This window comes from Mustela lutreola, chromosome 3, assembly GCF_030435805.1.
Source record: "Mustela lutreola isolate mMusLut2 chromosome 3, mMusLut2.pri, whole genome shotgun sequence".
Classification (NCBI taxonomy): domain Eukaryota; kingdom Metazoa; phylum Chordata; class Mammalia; order Carnivora; family Mustelidae; genus Mustela; species Mustela lutreola.
In genome coordinates this window covers 152,062,067-152,085,584 of record NC_081292.1, presented here as the reverse complement: position 1 = coordinate 152,085,584, position 23,518 = coordinate 152,062,067, and the positions used below count along the sequence as shown (strand labels likewise).

The 23,518-nt window shown below is 35.4% G+C and overlaps 1 protein-coding gene across 1 annotated transcript in view; it reads right to left on the bottom strand.

Moving 5' to 3' along the window:
- KCNH7 (potassium voltage-gated channel subfamily H member 7) overlaps positions 1–23,518 on the bottom strand; it is a 505,381-nt gene that overhangs the window by 145,069 nt on the left and 336,794 nt on the right. The window contains exon 3 of the mRNA XM_059167165.1: positions 11,430–11,585. Within this exon, the coding sequence (XP_059023148.1) occupies positions 11,430–11,585 (156 nt within the window). The remainder of the gene's footprint in view (positions 1–11,429; positions 11,586–23,518) is intronic.

Here is a 23,518-nt window from a genome sequence, read left to right as displayed (position 1 = left end):
CCTTTCTTAAATTAATGACCGCATGAGGTATTTAGTTTGCTCTTGTAGTTTGGTCATATCCAAGGTGGTACAGATGGTCTTTTCTGCATCACTAGGTTCATATGACCATGTTATATTGCATTACAGATTTAGTTGTCTAAATGCAGCTCATCCGGAAAGAATACACATTGAGAATTTTGTTCAATGCTAGCACTTTCAAGCAGGAAATATAAAGCATAGATGAGTATAATCCTGTCATGGTTTTCACCACTGGAAAATACCCTTATAAGTCAAGTCTCCACATTGTACTAGATTTGCTTTCTAACTTAAACAACCAAAATAGATACCATTTAGCCTTTTGTTTACTGTAACATTTGACAAATCTGAAATAAGAACAACAAAATAAGAGTTTTTACCCATTTGTGCACTCTCCCAAATAATTTTAAGTACTGATAAACTGCTTACATGAACAGGATTTTCATCTAAGATGTATCTAGTTTCTAACACATATGGATGAACTACTGCTATAATATCTTTCTCAGAACATGTTACTTTTAAGAAGCTGCCTAATATAAGTTTGGAAGCTTCATCTTTGCATATCCTGTATCATATTTAACTGAGATCTTCGTACTTCTCACCCATGTAGGCACACAGATAATCTGTCATTGTTCTCTTTAAAAAGCCTGGAATTATGACTCCTATCTATCTATCTATCTATCTGGATATAAATATCCATATTGAGGATCTAATGAGAATCATAACTCTCTCCTAAATAAATATAGAAAAATGCATACACAAAATTTTGTTTTTGATATCAGAAAATGAATAACAAAATCCCTCTCCCTGAAGGAAAACCCTTCTACTAACCTTGCCAGGGGTTCCCTGGGATTAGTTGACTCTTAACATTCCTTCCAGTTCTGAGTTTCTTTACATATATATGCTAGTCATAGTTTTCACAAAATTATAATGATCACAGCTGCATTTCTATCCAATCTCCTATGGTAATGGGACTTTAGAATATAGTTTTACTAAACTTTTCAGAATGGAAAAGGTCTCATCATTTCTCTTTCTTTCTTATCTTCTCCTCTGGGAGCTGGTTCTTATCTACTTGAATTTGGAAGAAAACAATATTTCTAATTTAAGAATTGATTTAGGAATATTAGAAATAATATTTTTTTCAGAAAAAACAAATACTGGGACACCTGGGTGGCTCAATGGTTAAGCCTCTGCTTTTGGCTTAGGTCATGATCTTAGGGTCTTGGAATCGAGCCCTGCATTGGGCTCTCTGCTCAGTGGGGAGCCTGCTTCCTCCTCCCTCTCTCTCTGCCTGCCTCTGTCTACTTGTGATCTCTCTCTCTGTCAAATAAATAAATAAAATCTTTTTAAAAAAACAAACAAACAAGTATTTCCCAAAAGTCCTCCATATATTTCTAGTCATTGAATTTCCTCACAATTACAAATTCCCAATCATTCTCTTAGTTCAACTTCCTTTCTGCAAACTCTTAGAACTTCGATTATCTAATAATTTTACTATGAAAACCCAGTTAAATATAGACCAGAAACAATTTATTCTTACTTGGTTTTCCATTGAATTATGGACTAAAAAGTAGAGAGAAACTTTAGTTCAAGCAGTCATGCAAACTAAAGGATATAGTTGGGTATCAGGAGACACACATGGGTGAAGGGAATGGGTATATTATGAAGGCCCTGAACAGAGATATTTCATCTTACAAAAGAGTAAAGGAGGTGAGATCCTGAGAAAGGTCTGTGCTAAAAGCTTTCTGAGGAGCGTTCTCAGGAGGTACTCCTGAGAAAAAGGAAGAAGACAGGATTGGGCAGAGGAAGTTAAACTCTTATGCAAATGTGATGGGGTTTCTGCTGACTCTCTGTTCTTCAGAGTGATGCCGAATTCAAGTCATGGTAACTGGCCTTTGTCTCCCTGTATAGCTAGTCTCGTGCTACCCCATGAGAAGGTCCATAACCTATGTAAGGCAGTTCCCTGTTTTTGACTACAATTCTCAATGAGGAGCAGAGCTGTGGACCCTCAGTAGCCAATATTCACAGCAGCAGGGTGAGGAAGGTGTCTGGCTGAGTAGCACAGTATCCACAGTGCAGAAAAGGAACAGAAAAGGAACAATAGCCAGATTTTTGTCTAGGAAAAAACCCTATGATCTAAATTAAGTCTACTATCAGCTATTATCACACAAAATAAGGATTTGTGAGTTACTGTCTACATGCCTTTCTAAAATCATGGTATTCACACATCTGACACTTAAATTGCAAGCCTTAAAAATCACTGAGATTTTCTCCAGCCAAATAGCTCTGTATGTGCAGAAAAATGACTTTAATCTCTGAGTCAGAGAGAGCAATAGATAGAATCTGATGGGAGAAACAGGGAAGGTAATTGATATATCTGCCTTGTCTTTTTAGGGAGGAATTTCCATAGAGGCACTCTGCAAGGAGATGAATCTTTCTTACTCCTAAGTGTGTAATGAGTATATGATACTGCCCACAGGCTTCTAGAACAACCCATAATATTGTCAAAGAAGACAGCAGTTGGCAATTAGACTGGGAAAAAGGATCACTCAGTGTGAACTCAGGGCTGACTTGATTAACTTGAACTGTGGGTGACGAACATGCAGTACAGTCAGTGTGGTCCTAATGTTAGTGACCAGAAAAGATCACCAGGAAGTCCATCCATCTAGTAAACCTGAAGGTAAATTTGGGACACTTTAAAGGAGCAGATGTGGTCAGTAATGCCTTGAAAGGCTAAGACTCTTGGGAGATTTCCTCGGATGAGAGATAGCACAGAAAAAGCAGCAACTTGCAATAAGGCGGTAAGTGTAAAACCAAATTAGAATCTTGAAGCAATGTGAGTCCTGACCCACTAAGGTATGGCACACATGGGTGGAAGTGGGGGAAGGTAGTGCCGCAGTAGCAGTTAGGCAGCAGTTACTGTCTGGGAGCTGCAGCAGTTACTGTCTGGGAGCTGCAGCAGCAGCAGCAGCAGCAGCAGCAGCAGCAGCAGCAGCAGAGAACTTCTGGAACAGGTTCATAAATGCTGATGATGTCTGAGAGATACTGCTTTCATCCTGGCCAGGTCATCGTGAAAGCAAAGAAGCAGAAAAGAGGTTTGGGATAAGGGAGATCAGGCAGAAAACAGGACAGGGTGATGGGCTGCTTTTAACTACCCAAGGTTAAAATATCTCAGTGAAGAGGGATTGGAAATGAAAACAAATGCCATCAGAAGTACATTTACCTAATAAGGTGTTTATGTGATAACTACGTAATACATGAATGTTTCATTTATCGATACTATTATTGTGTTTCTCTTCAATAGATTTCTTCCTTTTCCAAATGCCAAGTTAAAGAAGCCGTTCAAATTGTGTGAGCATAAGAACATCTTAAACTAGGGGGGCCTGGATGGCTCAGTCATTAAGCGTTTGCCTTCAGCTCAGGTCACCATCCCAGGGTCTTGGGATTGAGCCCTGCATCCTGTTGCCTACTCAGGGGGCACCTGCGTATCCCTCTCCCACTCCCCCCATTTGTGTTCCTTTTCTCTCTCTGTCAAATAAATAAATAAAATCTTAAAAAAAAAATAAAAGAACAAATTAAAAAAAAAAGAACATCTTAACCCAAATTGATCTGGGATGCCCATATACTCATCACACTGACAGGGATTCCCTTGATGGAGCATTCTAAATTAAACGGTACAGAAACCAGTTGCCTGAATGCAGTATGAATAGGGACCATCCTTGATTTAGATGTTGCTAGGTAACAAATGTTTCCAAATGATATGCACACGAGGACTTTCTGGCATGGATATGCTGATTTAGACAGTCATTAGGATTCTTTGTTAATAGAGAGATAAAATATAATTTTTTTCAACTACCAGCAATTGTCCCAATTTTAGAAAAATGTACTTTGCCCAAATTCTAGGGGGGGAAACAGAAGATAAAGTTGATTGCAACCTGTGACTGAACTTTTCCCATATTTCTTTTAGCAATCATGTCATAGTTTCCTTTCTAGATCAAATTCAATCTTTAAAAAGAGGAAACTTTCAAACCTATGATAATAGTAAATATTAGTTGCATTGTAAAACCATTAATTAAATTCATCTGAATAATAGATTTTCTCTGTAGTAATGCTCACTGAGGGGGAAACTCTATAAAACTACTGTAGCTCTTCATCTTTGAATTAAAGAATAACTTACAGCCCTAGTGGAGAATGGTGAAAATACTGTGAATGCCCTTTCATAATCCAGGATATAGAAAATTTCTTTGTTCCTTAGTGTGAGGTCTGAAAACTGAGATGCAAATTTAATGTAGCTGTTCAGGCAAATATGTATTTTATGTGTCAATTATTCAGAATAGTTGGGTCCAAAGCATATGAATATATTTTTAGTGGTTTAAATTAGTTAGATAATTGCCTAAATTACCAGCTGTAGTTTGCATGTATAGACTTAGCTTCAGTCAAAGCTTTTAGAGTAATTCAAACTTTTATTTTAATAAGGATAAAAGTAGAAATTCTCCTTTTATTTGGAGACAACAATTCTAATCATTTCAAAGATAATGGAATCTCCTTTGTCATACCTTAATAAGATTAAATTAGATTAAAATGTTCACTTTTGAAAAGAACTGTAAGGATAAGAGACTATAAAAATTAAACTTTATTATATTTTTACATTTAATTTCATTTAAAATATATCTTTATAGTTTTATGTAAACATTAATTAACTTATACAAACAGTTCTCATTGTGACTTGTAGTATAATCATTTATAAATTAATAAAGTTCATAGTTTTTCTGTAAATAAAAGAAACAATGTGGGTCTGTTTTCTTGTTGAGAAATATTTAAAGTTTAGTACAATGAGACTGTTTCATAGAGTTTTGACAGTGATGGCAAGAGTAAATTAACTAGACTTAAATTTAGACAAAAACTATCTTAAACTAATATAAGGAGAGTAAAAATGTTATTAAAGTTTATGTGGGGATATAAGCTGAAGATCAACTTTTCTAGGGACTCAGACTGACTCTTCAATTTTAAAATAAGATAAAAATATAAAATGCATTCATTTTCTGTTTGGATGTATATTGTTATACCAAGAAATTTTTGTTTAATTGAGGTTCCCCATAAATCCCATGAAAATTTTTTAACAAACAAAATGTGTTTGTTTGTTAAAACAGACTGGTGATCCTAAGAGGTCTAAACCTCTACCATAAAATAGAAGATATATAAAATTCAAATATACTTACAAATTAATATGAAACTTAAATATATTTTACTTAGAATAATAAAGTGAAAGTCTCTTAAACTTGATTAGCAAAAACACATAATTTGGTTATCTTCCACACTGTGCAAATATTTCATAGCAACAGATACAAGAATAGGAAAAAACCCCTGAATTTCCCCATTCCATTAGTTCTTTTAGATGCGGTCCCCATTTAGTTGGTAGGAAAAGTACAATTTTCTCTTTCATTTGATATTGTTTCCATTCTTCAGACATTAAGGTCTTTAAAGAAACCATTAATGAGAAAAGACTTAATTATATATTTTATTTGGCATTTATATTCTTTATGTAGCAATTAATTGACTCAATTATGCAGTATTTATCAATTTGATAGACTTAGCAATATAATACTCTCTTCTGTACTTGCTTCATCGCAGGGGACATAAGACACTTATTTGTGGCTTGTTCTATATCTTCAACAGAGAATAAGTTTGTGAGAAATCAGTTTTTTCCCAGAGAAAGCTGCTCACTTTAGTTGTGTAAGGTTTCTGACCCAGAAATTAGATATTTGTATTGAGAAAGGATTCACCACTTTATTTAATGCAAAACAAATCTCTAGAATTTTCTCTGTCCAATTTATCATAGTTCCTTTTTGTGATACATCTCTCTACTATGCATTTAGCTTATTTTCTATTATTTCTTTATTTTAATTTTTTTATTTTTTATAAACATATATTTTTATCCCCAGGGGTACAGGTCTGTGAATCACCAGGTTTACACACTATTTCACTTTCTTCTTGTCTGTGTTTCTTGTGTTGTCACTTCACATTTTTCTCTTTATTTTGTCTTCACTCCAGGAGAGGCAGTTACATTTACAGAAACCCACATCTTTTCAAACAAACAATAGACTTTTCCTCATTACTATCACTTAAATTCTTACTTTTGGGGTCTTGCACACACCCCCATCCTGACACACTTAAATATTTCTTATTATATAAAAATTAGGCATTTTGAAGGTTAAGATGTTTTTGCAAAAAAAAAAAAAGCATATTAGATTTGATTTACTCATTTTTTTTTTTGTTTGGTTTGATGGTCACCACTGGAACAACAATGTTGAAATAGTTAATACCTTTATTTTACACAGGGAGTAAAGTGGTACTTTAAGGAAAAAAAATCAGGATTTTTCCCACAGTCAGAAATAATACAAAGCAGAATTTGGATAGTATTAGAAGCTACCAAGTGTAATTTTTCTCTCCAACTTTTCTGATTGATTTAACAATCAACACTTCATAAATTGACATCAAGTCAAGGAAATTCCAGAGCATGAAATGACAGAAGGGTATAATCAAATCTAATATACTGGTTGTAAACAATGGTCCTTTGTAATGCTCTGGAAATGATTTTATCTGCATATTTATATTTTCCCCAATGACTCTGTATAGGAGTGACAGCTGCAGTGTAGGGAAACCACTCATAATCACAAAATAAAAAGCAATCCTACTGAATTTGCTATGGCTTACACATGAGATGCTATTTTAATCACAGTATAAAATTGCATAGGTTATGTGTTACATCCTGCAAAGCTACTGTATAGATTATCTTCCATTCAAGGAATCAAAGTTTCAATTCCCCATTTGTATTTCAGTTTGAAATGAATACTTTGATTTTTTTAAAAATTGGCCCCCCCTTTTTTTTTGCGATGCTGCTATTGCACAACTCCTTTTTTCAGTTCTATTCAAGTTGCTGTACCATGCAAAATAACTGTTCTATGGGAAAATGAAGAATTTGTGAAGACAATGAAGAAATAAAATCAGGCATCCCCCAAAACAAAAGTTCTTACTGATATTCATGACCAAGATACAGGCTGTCATTACCTAAAGTACACTCCCAGGAATCATTCAATAATGACTTAATTGGTTAGTGGGAAATATAAAGAAATAAAAATAGTCATCAACTTAGAGGAACAAGACTTTGGTATTACAATAATTCTTTTAAAGTACTTCAATTTAATTTTTAAATATGTCACCTGGGAGACTGACATATTGATGATTTTTTGATAAAGAGTTTTCCCCCAAGTGTGATATTGTTCAGAGCAAGATATTTAGTATATTAGAGTCATGTTGCATTAATATAGTTCTCCCAATATTGGTTTAACAGAATATTGTACTGTCATTTGGACATACCTAAGGAAGAAACTGATTCTATGAAAAATTCTCAGGTGTTATGCATTTGATTTAGTATTCAACTTAGATTTAATGATGTACTTTGCTATCTGAGTTTATATACAGGATAACAATATTTTTCCAAATATTAAGGTATTGTGACAAGGTTTCCAGCTACCCACAGACAATAACAGATACCTAAATTCCAATTTCCTCATGGATCTTCCAAAAACCACAGAGATCAACATATGAGACAAGTAAAAATATCCATAAACTATGCCTAAAGAGTAATTAGAGACAGAGACATTACACACTTTAATTTACATATAGGCAGGGAAATAAATTCCTAAGACCAGCAGAATTGGTTCAGGAAAGCACACTACAATAGAGTTACACAGAAACTTAGTGAAGAAAGGGGGAGTACAAAGGTCTCCTTAGAGTGATGGAAAAAGTATCAAATATGGTTTACCCACAGAAAAAAAGAACACACTATGTAAGAAATATTGAGAGCAGATATGTGAACTGAGTGGTCAGAGCATTGGTTAATAAAGAGACTATAAAAAGTGACTTGAAAAGTGCACAAGACCTCAGTTAGCAGTCTTAGAAAACATTTCTTCTTTCGGGTGGGGGGTAAAGACTAGTGCTGAGGATTGAATATCTTTCACTAGAAATTTAATACCAAAACAAAGGTCTCTGACAAACTAGAAATACTGCAACAACAACAACAACAACAACAACAAAACAACAACAACAACAACAACAACAAAAGGAGAAGGAGAAGGAAATACAGAATAAGCTCATCAAGGACCTTGTTGGTAAAAATTAGGAATCAAATAATATAATTTAAATTGACCAACTGAATGGCAGAAAACCATTCTTAGGAGTGCAAAGATAAGAATTAGAGCAGATATTTTTAACTAAAACTGCATGGTGGAAAGGGGAGGAAAAGAATTACAGGCTAATTTTATTCAGCTCATACTAAATCAAAATACAGTGAGGAAAACGAGAGATTAAGGACATTATATACAATTTTCTATAAAGGCAGCTACTGGAAAAAAATACAAATATTTTCAAATACCAAAACAAAAACGAAAACAGGATAAAACAAACCCAAAACCACACAGTTAAAGTTTATAAAAAAACAAAGAGAACATAACATAATGACATGCTTTAAGAGAGTATATTCAACATAGAATATGTTAGTACTAAGAAAAAACATAGTAGTTATATCAGTAAGTATAATTACCTATTTTAATTATAAATTAAAAGAGAAGTATTATTTTTTCTTATAAGAAACAAAGGAAAACCAACACTGGAATATATTAAAAAATACAACTAAAACAAAGAAAGACTAAAAAGTGGTTTAAATATGTAATAAGGAAATAGAACTGGGAAAATCATTTAAAAAAACATAAAAGACTACTTTGCAAAATACTACTAAAATAAATTTTTAAAATCTAATAAAAGTCTGAGAAATAAGACTTTATAAAACTGGTACTAGTTGAGAGGGACAAGGGACTACTTGAATAGCCCAATCTCTGGAAAAAAAGAAAGAAATTTGTCAAAAAGCTACTCCACAAATAAGTATCAGATTTGGATGATTTCACGGGGGAATCATTCTTAACTTTTAAAGATCAGATAATCCCCAAACTATATGATAGTTCTTTAGCATGGAAAATAGAAAAGAATTTCCAAATTATTTTTGGAAGGAATTATAACATTGATACCAATACCTGATGAAATTGCACATATAAACACACACACACACAAATTGCAGATGAGTCTCCCTAATGAATACTGATGTAAAAATCCTAAATTAATTTTAGATAAAGAAAATCCAACAGCGTAATAAAAAATGAAATACATCATGACCATATGTGACTCCTTTCAGAGATGTTAGTAAGACCATTAGTAAAATATATCATAAAAATAAATAGAATTGCATACCCATTTCCACAGATGCTTAAAAGGCAATGTGCAAATTTTAACACCATTCTTAATAAATATAAGTTAATGGAAAGCCTTAAAAGTCTAAAACACATACAACTCAACCCAAATGCTATCATTTGAATTAATGAAAAAACTTGCCATTCACACAAAAACCAGGAACAAGGCATGCTATTTACCATTAATTTCTATTTAATAATATGTTGGAGGTAATAGCTAGCACAAAAGAACTAGAGAAAACTATTAGATGTACAGGAATTGGAAAAAAATGTAAAATAATCTCTATTTGAGATAATAAGACACTTGAAAAATTCATGAGAGTCAATGTATAAGCCACTGGAAACTAAGAAAACTCACTAAGGTAGTAGGATATAAAATTAACATACTCAGAAAAAAATCACTAGCCTTAAAAATGATCTGAAGATATAATGAAAAAGAAGATCCTATTTATAATCTCAACAATAACAAAAAGTTAAATGCCAAGTAGCAAACTAAAGAGTAAGAAAACATTGTGAACACTCCTGAAAGACAAATACTAGATTTAAAAATGAAAGTACATATAATATTCTTGTATAGAATGACTCAACACATAAAGATGTTAATATTCCTCAAATTAATTTATAAACTTAATGCAAATCTAGTAATTTTTTTTCCTTATCGAACAAGTCATTTCTAAAGTTCATATAGGATGCTATAGCAAGAAATAACCGCAAACCTCTGAAAATTAATGTCAAAGGGAGCATGTCATAGCAAAGATTCATTGTATATTTAAAACAATGTGATTCTGAATGATAAATAAGCTAACGAAGGAGAATAGGAAGTTCAGAAATATACTCAAGCACATAAGGAAGTTTAGTATCTGGTAATGGTAGCATCTCAAGTTATTGATGAAAAGATAGACTTTCTAATAAATGATGTTAGAACAACCGGAGAGTTGTTGATAAAATGATAAATTAAACATATACCTTGCTAAACCAAGGTGTGTGTGTGTGTGTATACCGATATAAACCAAGCTAAACTTAAAATGTAACAGATTCTAAAGCGATACAAGTTCTAAGAAAATAATTTTTACAACCTTGGAATGGTAATAGTAACTCAAAAATTCAGAATCAACAAAGGAAATGCTTGATAAATTTAGCTGCACTATAAACAAACAAACAACAACAAAACCTTTGCATGACGAAAATCAGGAAAAAGACAAAAAAATATTTGCTGGGAAGATGTGCCACTGATTTTACCGTTTGAAAAAAAAAAGACAAAAAATGTATGTAAGAAATGGACAGATGACAGAAAAAGAAATGTCCTACTGCTTAAATATCTGAACCTCATTCATAATAAAAGAAATGTAGGGGCACCTGGGTGGCTCAGTGGGTTAAAGCCTCTGCCTTCAGCTCAGGTCATGATCCCAGGGTCCTGGAATGGAGCCCCGCATCGCATCGGGCTCTCTGCTCAGCAGGGAGCCTGCTTTCTCCCCTCTCTGCTTGCCTCTCTGCCTACTTGTGATTTCTCTCTCTTTGTCAAATAAGTAGAATATTAAAAAAAAAAAGAAAAGAAAAGAAATGTAAAGTAGAACTAAATGAGGTACTACTTCTCACCTATCATAATGACAATTATCGAGAAGACTGACTCATTCTGTTAGCATGGCTTTGGCAGAAAGATCCAATACATTGTTGATGGTAGTGTAAAATGGTTCAAACTCTAGGGAGGGGAATTTAGTAGATGCTAAAAAATTGCATATGCATTTACCTTTTGACCTAGAAATCCCACTTATCGACTCTTCCCCTGAAAATAATTTTCCCAAAATATACATACAGGTACTCAATTCATTCTGGCATTGTTTGTAATGCCCCAAATTTGGAAACAACCTTTAAGTCCATGTAGGGGACTGGATTAACAACAGTACAACCAAGTCAAATGGCTGTAAAAGCAACTGATCAATTCTGTAAGGCACCAAAGGGTAATGACAGTTATGTTTTTTTTTTAATTACAAAATTATAATGGAAACATATTTTGAAAACACACTCAAATGAAGAACGTATTAAAATTACTAGTAGCAGTAATATCAGTAGCAGAATATCAATAGCATTATGTACATGTTGCCTTTTACTTACGGTTTACAGTTTTGACTGGTAATATTGGGTTTACCCTCTCTGGGGAGGCAGCATTTTCTTCATCTGTCACATATTCAAAATTAATGATGAACATCATAGCCACACCCTCTTGGTTTTTCACTGGAATTATGTGAGTGTTACAAATGAAAGTGGACCCTAAGGAGATGAAAAATGAATGTTAGGTCAAAAACATGCTTTCATTTTGAAATGTTAGTAATATTAAAATTATAATAAACCTTTAGAATTTTCTATCATAAATGACTATTAAAATTTAAGAAAAATAATTTGACTTTTATTTCATATTTCATTGCATGTCTATTTACATAAAAATGTACAAATTTTGACATAAAGACCTTAAAGGCAAATTTGGGTACTTCCTTATGGAAAAACAGAACATCAAATATTATTTGTCTTCACACCTATCACTGTAATAGTATAGGGGAAAAAGCATATTCTTTAACTTTGTAGAAAAACTCAGGCTTCTTATATATATTTTGATTAATTCTGAATTTGTATAAAATATAGCTATATGAACAGAAAGATAACTCATTTGTGTCATCTTGATCTTTGTGCTAAATTATTTCTTTTTTTTTTTCTTTTAATTTCCTGGGTATAAAATAGTAAGTTATTGACTCTGTATATATTCCAATACTTCTTTTCTTTTTATCTGCAAAATTCACAGTGCCCAAATTATAATGATTTTATTTGGTATGTAATCTGTTAGAAAATAAGAACAATATTTTGTATATATTACTGTGTTAATTTAATTCCTTAACCGAAAAGATGATATTCTTTTTAAAGCACAATTGTGGGGCTAATAAGATATATTTTATTAGACTTTTCTGGAAATGAGAACAAAAGAATGACTCAGTTTACAATTAACTACTGTCATCCATCCTCTAACAGAAAATCCAAGATCCAAGATTTAGAGAATTCTGTCAAGATGTTGATTTCTTTTAAATCAATTGACTTCTGACTGACTTCTTGAGCTTGATTTCTAGAACTAAGTATTTCCTTAAAGTAGCTTACATCTTTACCCTCTAGATATTTCTTTTTTTTTTTAGTCATGGTAATGGAAATTTCAGGTTAGAGATTTGTTTGGGTTCAAAAGTATTTTATTTTTAAAATGCAAAACTTCAGGAAAAGTTCTCAAGCATTCAGACAATAGAGCAATTTTTTAACTTTTTTTTTTTTTTTTTTTGACTAGCTGGAACCATTGTGAATCTTGAGGAAAATGGTGATTCAGTGCAGAGAGAGGAGCAGGTTGGGAGCAAGCTGGACCTGGATACAGAGGGAGCTGTGAGAAAGTGAGAGATCAGGAGCCTGAGGCCAGGGCATTGTCAAATAACAGGAAGAATGTAGTTGGAAGCTCAACATCCCTAAGACCAGTGGACTAGTATTCCAAAATGGTGTCCTATGTGTGCTATAACTATTAAAAACAAAGTAAGTGTGAGAAAATTCTTTCCTCTTTTTTCATCCCTAAAACCTGGCTCCTACTGCCAGAGCTGAGAACAAAGACTATTGCTAGTATTGCTATAGACTGAGACATCACAGATGGAAGAGCTTTGGAGGGTGGGCCTAGAGATCTACTTGCTATTTATGAAATTGTTTGTATGAGTGAACATGTTCTAATTTCTAAGGAACTGACTTACAAAAACACTTTTAGAACATGGACTCTTGGTTAGTTGGGGAAGTCTATGTGCTAGTTATGATTCAGATTTTTAAATGTCAATAGCCTGCCAGATTTGAAGTGTAGAAGATCTTATTTATAATTAATCTCATATTTTCTATAAATACGACCATGGTTTTACAGATGTTGAAAAGTATGTCTTAAGAATGACATGCTGCACCTTCATAGTCTTCAGCTATATCTTCGATTCATTTAATAAAATAGTTAGCTAGAAGACTTGTCATAGTTTCCATGGTAACAAACGGGATGACTTTAGTAAACAGAAAATAAACAATTTAAGACTGTTCCATTAGAACTAAAAATAGAATTGCTTCAGGCCAGGCATTACAATACAAACTGGCTAAACAGAGAGACTGAGAAGATGCTAGAAATAGCCATTGTGTATTCTGCTAATGAACCAAAATACATATTGATTTAACCACTTAAAATGAGATTTCTTGGATCATTTAGAATATCATTGTGAATTCACTGATTTGTTACTTAGCAGTTTCAAATATTCCAACAAAATGAAGTGTATTGCTGATTGTACCACAAGATATAAAGCACAGATTTTTAAAAAATCAATAAATAAAAGATGTGGGAATAGAGATCTAATAGGTTGGTAATAGAGCATAGTAATTTCGCTTCTGGTAATAGGGGCAAAATCACATATTGCAATACTAATGCTTGTAAATTTACTGGCTAGTGCTAAAAATCATAAAACTATAGTGCTTTATAAAAAAGTTCAGTTATATGCATTGTCTCCATAGCATATTGAATATATGTAATTAATCTGGGATTTACTGCCCACTAGCATTGTTTCCTGTGTGTTTCTATTAAGCAATATATCTCCTCTAAAGTCAACTGAAAATTCACATTTACAATTTTTTCCCTTTTAGTTTTTGGATTTAATGTCTCCATCAATCTTGCAAAGCATCCTGGAAAGCAGATATTGAAAGGAGATAAATGGAATTTAAAAGAGAAGGAGAATTAAATACATTTTATAGAGAAAAAACATTTTAGCTTGCATCATTCGCAAACTCCCAAGTTCTGTCAAGGTATTACTTTTGTAAAGTAACATTGTTTTAAGAAGGCATTACTGTGTGCTCCTAAATACTGTTCTTGAATGCAACATTGGGAGAAAGAGAAATGGAAATACGATCCAGCAAACACTAATCTAGCAATGAAGAAAAAAACCAGGCACACTCAATAATATGTAAATTAGAGAACAAAACCAATCTAGAAAGAAAAAGTTCAATCACCTTGTTAAAATGAATCAGTATTCAAATGGAATTAATAGTGTTTGTTAAGAAGCTTATTTACAATAAGATTATCTAATAATTTTACAATTATACATGCAATTATACAAATATTAGTTAAACCCAGGTTCATTTCCATGTTTTGTCTCCTGAGTAAAAACATTCTCAAAACCAGGAAAAGCTGCTTAGGAGAATAATGCTCATTATAATAAAATGTCTAGTATGTTAATTTTTAACTGTGGCCATACAGCAAACAAACTCAGGTAATCTGAATAATTTTTGTTTTATTAATAAATTGGTGGTATATTCCTAGCTTTCTCATTTAAAAATAAAAGACCAGGACTCCTCCCTTTGAGCTACTTTAAAGACGTTTTATTCCACTGTTTTTTAAAAATATATTTTATTTATTTATTTGACAGAGCACACATAGGGGGAGCTGCAGGCAGAGAGAGAAGGAGAAGCAGGCTCTACACAAAGCAAGGAGCCCAGTGGGGGCTTGATCCCAAGACCCTGAGGTCATGACCTGAGCTGAAGGCAGGCACTTATTCAACTGAGACACCCAAGCATTCTATTCTACTGTTTGTATTCACAGGGCATACATATGTCCCCTAAAATCAATAAATGTGTATTGAGTACCTAGTGTTGGGTCACACACTGGTCTGGGTTCCCAGGTGGTGATGACAAAAACAGCAATAAAAAAACCAAAGCTTCTGCTCTTATGGAATTTACATTATCATAATATATAAATGAATAGACACCTAATATATGAAGTAAAAATAAGTACAATGAAGGAAGAGAGAGCAGAATAAGAAGATAGATCATAATAGTAGTAAGGGGATGCATTTCTTTTGAAAATGACATGTAAGCAAAGACATAAAAGAAGCAATGGTGTTCACTGTGTGGTCCATGGATAGAGTGCAGGAGGCAGAGAAAACTGCAAGTACAAAAGTCTTCAGTTAAAAGCAGGGTTATAAGCTCAAGGAACAATGTGGAAGCCAGTGTAGCTAGTGCAGTATGTTGGTTGTTGGGTAGGATGTGATTGAAAAGTAGGTAAGATTGTAGGAGGAGTAGGAAACCACACCATGTAGAAAGCTCATGCATGGATTTGGAACTTTCTTCTCAGTTACACAAGAAGGTTTTTGTGCAGAGGCTGACATGATTTGACTTAAAACTACCCCTCTGACTTCTGTGTGAAAAATAGGTTGGTATACCAGCACAAAACCAGGGAAGCCAGTAGGAAAATATCACACTAATACTGACAAGCAGTAAGAGTGTCTGGACCAGGGTGGTGCTGAAGATGGTGAGAAAGGGTCTGTTTGAGATGGTTTTCAAGGTAGGGATTATAGGGCTTGCTGGTGTAATACATGGCATGTGCGGGAATGAGAGGGGTCATAAACAAGTCCAATCTTGGAGGTTGAGAAAGTGGAAGAATGGAGATGCTTATTTATTAAAATGGGGAGGACTGTGGAAAGAGGTGGTTCTGGGAATTGTGTAAATCTATAGGTTTGGGTTATGTTAGGTCTGTGGTTGCTTATTAGATATCCAAATGCAGATGTCTAGAAGGCAGTTGGGTATAGGACACTGCAGTTTGGTTCAGGGATTGATCCAAGCCAGACCTATGAACTTGAGAGTAATTAGGAAATGGATTATATTTAAAAATAGTACAAGGTCATCTAGGGAACAAATAGAGAAGTTGGATTTTGAGCTCAACATTAAGGGACTACAACATCAAAGAAGGGAAGATGAAAAACCAGAGAACATTGTAGAGGAGACATAGAAGTGAGAAGCAAATTCAGAGTCTAGTGCACTGGGGGTTAAGAGAAGAAAGTATTGCTAGAGGAGGGCATGAATCAACTACAAAAAACTTGCTAATAGGCTCAGTGAGGGCTAAGAAAAGATCAAGTCAAGGGTAACTTCTTTTAGTAGATTAGGTAGATTAGGGGCTAGGAAATTATTTGGAATACATGTAAGAATGAACTAGAATAGAAGTGTACAGTGGGTGCCTGGCTGGCTCAGTTGGTAGAGCAGGTGACTCTTGATCTCAGGGTTGTGAGTTCAAGGTCTACATTGACTACAGAGCTTACTTTAAAATAAATTCTTAAAAAAAAAAAAAAAGAATAGAAGTGTACACAATTACAGGAAAGTCTTTTGAGGTGCTTTACTAAAAAGGTGATCAGAAACTGGGGCTGGTAACTAGAAAAGATTTTGAAGTGATCAGACATTGGATTTTTTGGGTTGAGAGACACTACAGCATATTTATATACAAATGGAATTAATGTGTTTATTGATTACATTTCAAATTTTTGTTGCATAACAAAATTCGGTATTCGGTCCCACCATTTGGTAAGGTCAGTAAAAGTCTAATAGTAATTTACAGGACAGTAGTTTTCTGATTTTTGTTTCCTTAGTCAAGTGCAACTCGACTTTAGTGTTAATTAATTTTCCATGTTTTTGAACCTGTAGAAAATAGTTTATAATCTATTGCTTGAGAGTATCACTCTGTAACCAGAGTGTCTGAATCTGAATCCTGGCTCCATCCTTTAACTGCTGAGTAAATGTATGGTTTTAGAAATGCCACAGCAACTCAGTTTACTCTTCTGTACAATGAAGGGGATTCTTACTTCATAGAATTGTTCTGGGGACCAAATGAATTAATACCTGTGTACTTTGATATTAGAATAGAATTCTCCCTTTCTCAATTTTCACTCATGTGATATGCTAATAACTATCAAGGAACTAAAGTGAGAACAATGTCTTTCCAATTCACACATGCAGATTGTGAAGGAAATAGCTATAGAGCCTTTATATCCAGGATGTTAGAACAGTTAGGGAGAGGAGAGTGGTGAGAGGATTGGGGAAGTGATCTTTTTGGAGAGGACTGGCCCATTGCTGGAGCTTCCCTCCTTCCACCCTCAAGTGCTACCACTTTCCAAGGCCAGGCCTAATTAAGGGATTTTAAAGGCCCCCTCTAGGACCTTTGGAATATGTTTTCTGAAGATGAGAGACATGGACAATTGGTATTTGAAAGCTATGTGGATGAATGGTAGGTCATAGTGGGAACTCAACCATGAGGGTGTAGAGGGATGAAAAGGAACAACCTCTCAATTTCTGTGGCAGAGACAATGGGAATAATTATTGGGACAGGCAGGTATAACCAAGTATTGGCAGAAGGGCCTCAAGGTCAAGTCTTCTGGACCAGGAGTGGGCACAGGGTCCTCCAGGGATGGGGATGAAGGAACTGCAGAGGAAGAGAGAGATAGCAAACTACCAGACGCTGGAGGCCAAGGAAGAAATAGGCAAGAAACTCCAGAGTGCAGGGATAGAACCAGCAAGGGAAGGAACCTGAAGGGAGGCAGAGTCCTGCAAGAGTTCTGAGGAGCCTATCTAGGAAAGACAGTGTCAGCTCTGCCCTTTGGACAGATCCAGAGAAGGTAAATACAACAGCCAAGTATGGACTACCCTGCTCTATAATCTTTCTGCCTTCAATGTCCGCAATTGCCAAACTATGGATAGAAGCTAGATGTCCATCAACAGATGAATGGATAAAGAAGATGTGGTATATAGAGACAATGGAACACTATGCTGCCATCAAAAGAAATGAAATCTGGCCATTTGCGATGATGTGGATGGAACTAGAGGGTATTATGCTTAGTGAAATAAGTCAATCACAGAAAGACAATTATCATATGATCTCCCTGATATGAGGAAGTTGAGAGGCAACATGGGGGGATTGGGGGGTAGGCAAGGAATAAATGAAACAAGATGGGATTGGGAGGGAGACAAACTATAAAAGACTCCAAGGTGAAATATGATGCACTTGCTCTTATCAAGGAGGAGCATCATGAAATATATTAGTTTCACATAAGACTGTTAAGGACATAATGGATTACTAGTCTCAGGAAATTATTTTTTAAAGGGGAATAGTGAAAAACAACACTTAACTCAAGATGAACTCCAATGTAGCCTCCATGTAAAAGAAATATTTTGGTTGTATAGATAAGACCATTCAGATATCTCTCAACTCATACCATATATGTAATTGCCTGCTGATATCGATATCACTATAGAACAGAAGACCATAATGAAGTCCCAAAACAGAACTAGAAGAAATTTCTATGATTGGAGAGTTCATGGGCCATTGTTTAGCCATTTAATTATTTTCAACAGATGTTTTCCCACTCTTGATAAGAAGAGCAAATACATAGGCACTTCATTTGTACTCATAATCCACTTCAAGAATGCATTGCAGAATAACTGAGTTGTGAAAATGTTCCATTTATAGCACATTTATAACCAGACTGTAAGCTTCCCAAAGACAAGATGTTATCAGTCCATGCACACAAACCTCAACATATTACAGGAGTTCAGTGAATATTTGCTGGCTACTTTTCTTTCTTCCTGATAGTGAGTTGTTTGTGAAAAGCTGCCCACAGGAGATGACCCTTGAGCTAGGCCAGAGCAGCATTTGTGACTGTGGTGGGTAGTGGCCTACAGTCTTAAGAAGATGGATTTGAGTTATATAGAGAGACTTGGGTTCTAAACTTGATGAGTTATTTCATTTCTCTTTGTCTTGTCTTAGCTTTTTCTTGCACATTCAGAACACCTATACTTTTCTTTTAAAGTTGAAGCATGAAATGAGAGGATGCATTTAGAGTTTGGTTCCTAGCATAGAGTAGGGTGCCTAACATAGAGTAGGTACTCACAAATGGTAGCTTACGGGAATGTAATCTTTAATACATTTTAGTAGGTGTAGAAACTGAATATACCTAAAGTGTTACTCTTATAAGAGGCAAGGGAATGTGGGGCTTAAGCTTTTCAGGCTGAGTAAGAGTAAACTTGGAGAAGAAGGAAGTTTCATGGAAAAGAAACATGCATAATTTAAACCAATTTCACTCTAACAACCAATTATTCAGAAACCACTGTGTGCCAGGCACTGTTCTAAATGTTACAAGTTCAACAACAAACAAAATTTAGCTAAATCCCCTCATGTAGTTTATGATCTAGTGGAGTTGGGGGAGACAGAAATAAAAAAAAATACAGAATAGATTGAAGAGTGATAGTATCATTGAACACCAGAGAGAAAATAAAGAAAGGGGTAGTGAGTGCTGTGAATAGGGAAAGGTCTGTAACTTTTAGTAGAGTAGGAAAGGCCTCTCTGAGAAGGTTACATCTGAATAAAGAACTGATGAAGTTGAGAAGTGAATTATGAAGGTATCTGGGGAAAGAGGTAACAACACATGTGAAAGCCCTGCCTGGTGTGGGGCTGAATTACATCCTCTAAAATTCATGCACTGAAGCCCTAACCCCAGTGTGACTGTATTTGGAGACAGGACTTACAAGGAGGTATTTATGGCTAAATGAGGTCATAACGGTGTGGCCCTAATCCAAAAGGACTAGTGTCCTTGTAAGAAGAAGAAGAGATACTAAGAGTGTGTGTACAGAGAGGAAAAGCCATGTGAGGAACCAGTGAGAAGGCAGCCCTCTGTAAGTCAAGTAGAGAGTTTTCACCAGGGACTAAACCTGCCAGCACCTTGATCTTGGACTTTGAGCCTCAAGAACTGTGAGAAAATGTATTTCTATAATTCAAGCCACCCAGTCTGTAGTACTTCTTTATGGTGGCCTTAGCTTATTGGGATAAGCCCCGAGGCTGAGGAGCAGACAGTCAGTGTGGCTAAAACCAATTAAGCTGAGGGGAAAGTGGTGAGAGATCCAGGGCTGAGCGACAACAGAGCAGGAAGAGGGGAGAGCAGCAGCAGAACAAACCCCCTGTGGGCACTGTAATGCCTTCCACGGAAAAAGGGAAGCCACTGAGTGGATTTAAGAAAAGGGAAGTGATAGCCTCTGGCTGCTGTAAAGACATGGACACATGAAGCACTTAGTTTGCTAAGCAACTTGATCTGAACAGATTAACAGTATACCAGGTTATATCACATGGAACGGGAAGTGATGGAGGAGGCTTTGAGGGGTAGAAGGTCATGTTGTGAAAGTCTTCAATGTTCCTGGAATTCAGTCTTTTGAGGTTGTGGGAACAGTGACTTGTTTTAATCCTAAGAGTATCTTCAAATGCACAGAAATCAGTTGCATTTCTCTACACCAACAGCAAGACAGAAGAAAGAGAAATTAAGGAGTCAATCCCATTTACAATTGCACCCAAAACCATAAGATACCTAGGAATAAACCTAACCAAAGAGACACAGAATCTATACTCAGAAAACAAGACACAAAGAAATGGAAAAATGTTCCATGCTCCTGGATTGGAAGAATAAATATTGTGAAAATGTCTATGCTACCTAAAGCAATCTACACATTTAATGCAATTCCTATCAAAGTACCATCCATCTTTTTCAAAGAAATGGAACAAATAATGCTAAAATTTATATGGAACCAAAAAAGACCTCGAATAGCCAAAGGGATATTGAAAAAGAAAGCCAACGTTGGTGGCATCACAATTCCAGACTTCAAGCTCTATTACAAAGCTGTCATCATCAAGGCAGCATGGTACTGGCACAAAAACAGACACATAGATCAATGGAACAGAATAGAGAGCCCAGAAATAGACCCTCAACTCTATGGTCAACTAATCTTCGACAAAGCAGGAAAGAATGTCCAATGGAAAAAAGACAGCCTCTTCAATAAATGGTGCTGGGAAAATTGGACAGCCACATGCAGAAAAATGAAATTGGACCATTTCCTTACACCACACACAAAAATAGACTCAAAATGGATGAAGGACCTCAATGTGCGAAAGGAATCCATCAAAATCCTTGAGGAGAACACAGGCAGCAACCTCTTCGACCTCAGCCACAGCAACATCTTCTTAGGAACAATGCCAAAGGCAAGGGAAGCAAGGGAAAAAATGAACTATTGGGATTTCATCAAGATCAAAAGCTTTTGCACAGCAAAGGAAACAGTTAACAAAATCAAAAGACAACTGACAGAATGGGAAAAGATATTTGAAAATGACATATCAGATAAAGGACTAGTGTCCAGAATCTATAAAGAACTTAGCAAACTCAACACCCAAAGAACAAATAATCCAATCAAGAAATGGGCAGAGGACATGAACAGACATTTCTGCAAAGAAGACATCCAGATGGCCAACAGACACATGAAAAAGTGCTCATATCACTCGGCATCAGGGAAATACAAATCAAAACCACAATGAGATATCACCTCACACCAGTCAGAATGGCTAAAATAAACAAGTCAGGAAATGACAGATGCTGGTGAGGATGCGGAGAAAGGGGAACCCTCCTACACTGTTGGTGGGAATGCAAGCTGGTGCAGCCACTCTGGAAAACAGCATGGAGATTCCTCAAAATGTTGAAAATAGAACTGCCCTATGACCCAGCAATTGCACTATTGAGTATTTACCCTAAAGTTACAAACATAGTGATCCAAAGGGGCACGTGCACCCGAATGTTTATAACAGCAATGTCCACAATAGCCAAACTATGGAAAGAACCTAGATGTCCATCAACAGTTGAATGGATCAAGAAGATGTGGTATATATACACAATGGAATACTATGCAGCCATCAAAAGAAATGAAATCTTGCCATTTGCGACAACATGGATGGAACTAGAGCGTATCATGCTTAGCGAAATAAGTCAAGCAGAGAAAGACAACTATCATATGATCTCCCTGATATGAGGAAGTGGTGATGCAACATGGGGGCTTAAGTGGGTACGAGAAGAATAAATGAAACAAGATGGGATTGGGAGGGAGACAAACCATAAGTGACTCTTAATCTCACAAAACAAACTGAGGGTTGCTGGGGGGAGGGGGTTTGGGAGAAGGGGGTGGGATTATGGACATTGGGGAGGGTATGTGCTTTGGTGAGTGCTGTGAAGTGTGTAAACCTGGTGATTCACAGACCTGTACCCCTGGGGATAAAAATATATGTTTATAAAAAAAAATTAAAAAAAAAAAGAGTATCTTCAAAATTAGTATTTTAGTATACACTTTGGACGTGGGCTGTTTTAAGTACGAGTGATGGCTTAGGGAAGAGAATTAAGTTCAAAAGATATAGATGTTATTTATTTGAAGAGGCAGAAGGTACACTTAGAAAAACTATTTGTTGGGGTGCCTGGGTGGCTCAGTCATCAAGCATCCACCTTCAGCTCAGGTCATGATCCCAGGTCCTGGGATCGAGCCCTGCATCGAGCCCCACATAGGGCTCCCTGCTGGGTAGGGAGTCAATTCTCCCTCTCCTACTCCCCCTGCTTGTGTAACACCTCTCACTGTTGTCTCTCTCTGTCAAATGAATAAATAAAAATCTTAAAAAACAAAAACAACAACAAAAAAACTATCAACAAGAATAATGGAATAGCCCATGGTTTAGCGAGCCTTACGGTTTGGGTCAAATGGGACTGTTTACTGGGAGGCAAATATTCTAATACTTGCCTATTTCTCTTATTTCCCCAGTCACATGGTTACATCTAAAGAAAGCTGACTAAGTGAAAGCAAATTGGAAGAAGTCATGTGAGCTAAGAAAGACATTTTATACAGAACCATTATTAACAAAAAGACTGAGCTGGCAAAAATTTGTCAATGCACCTAACAATACATTAGGCATAAAAAAGAAACAACATAATAATTACCAACACATACAGTTTTAACCTCACAATCAGAGATACAATGAAATCATAGCAATTATGAACATACTTAGATAGTTGATGAAGTTGACAGAGTAACACGGGACCAGCAGTACCTTCACAGAATATCCAGGAAGGATTATATAGATGCCTTTCATTCGAAAAATGAAGAACTAGCCCAATTTACACAATGCTCTTGTCACATTCACATTCTGGGTGGTAGTATTAGCACTGTCTGAGATGTCAACAGTATGAATAATTTATTTTTAATGGTTTCTTATTTTAGACTATCTTAAACATTCAGAAAATGCTGAGGCAATGCCAGTGAGTAGTGAATTTCCTGGATAGGGAGCACTATGGAGCCCCTGGAACTGGACTAACCCAGCTCTACTGTTATTCATGGGGTGGCCTTGGGCAGATTACTTAATCTCCCCAAAACTCAGCTTCCTCATCTGTAAAATGAGGATAAGAAGGGAAAGCGCTTCACCTCATAGTGTTGTTGGGAAGATGAAATTAGAGAATACTTGTAAAATAGGTAGATGGAATCCGGTGTATAAAAATTAA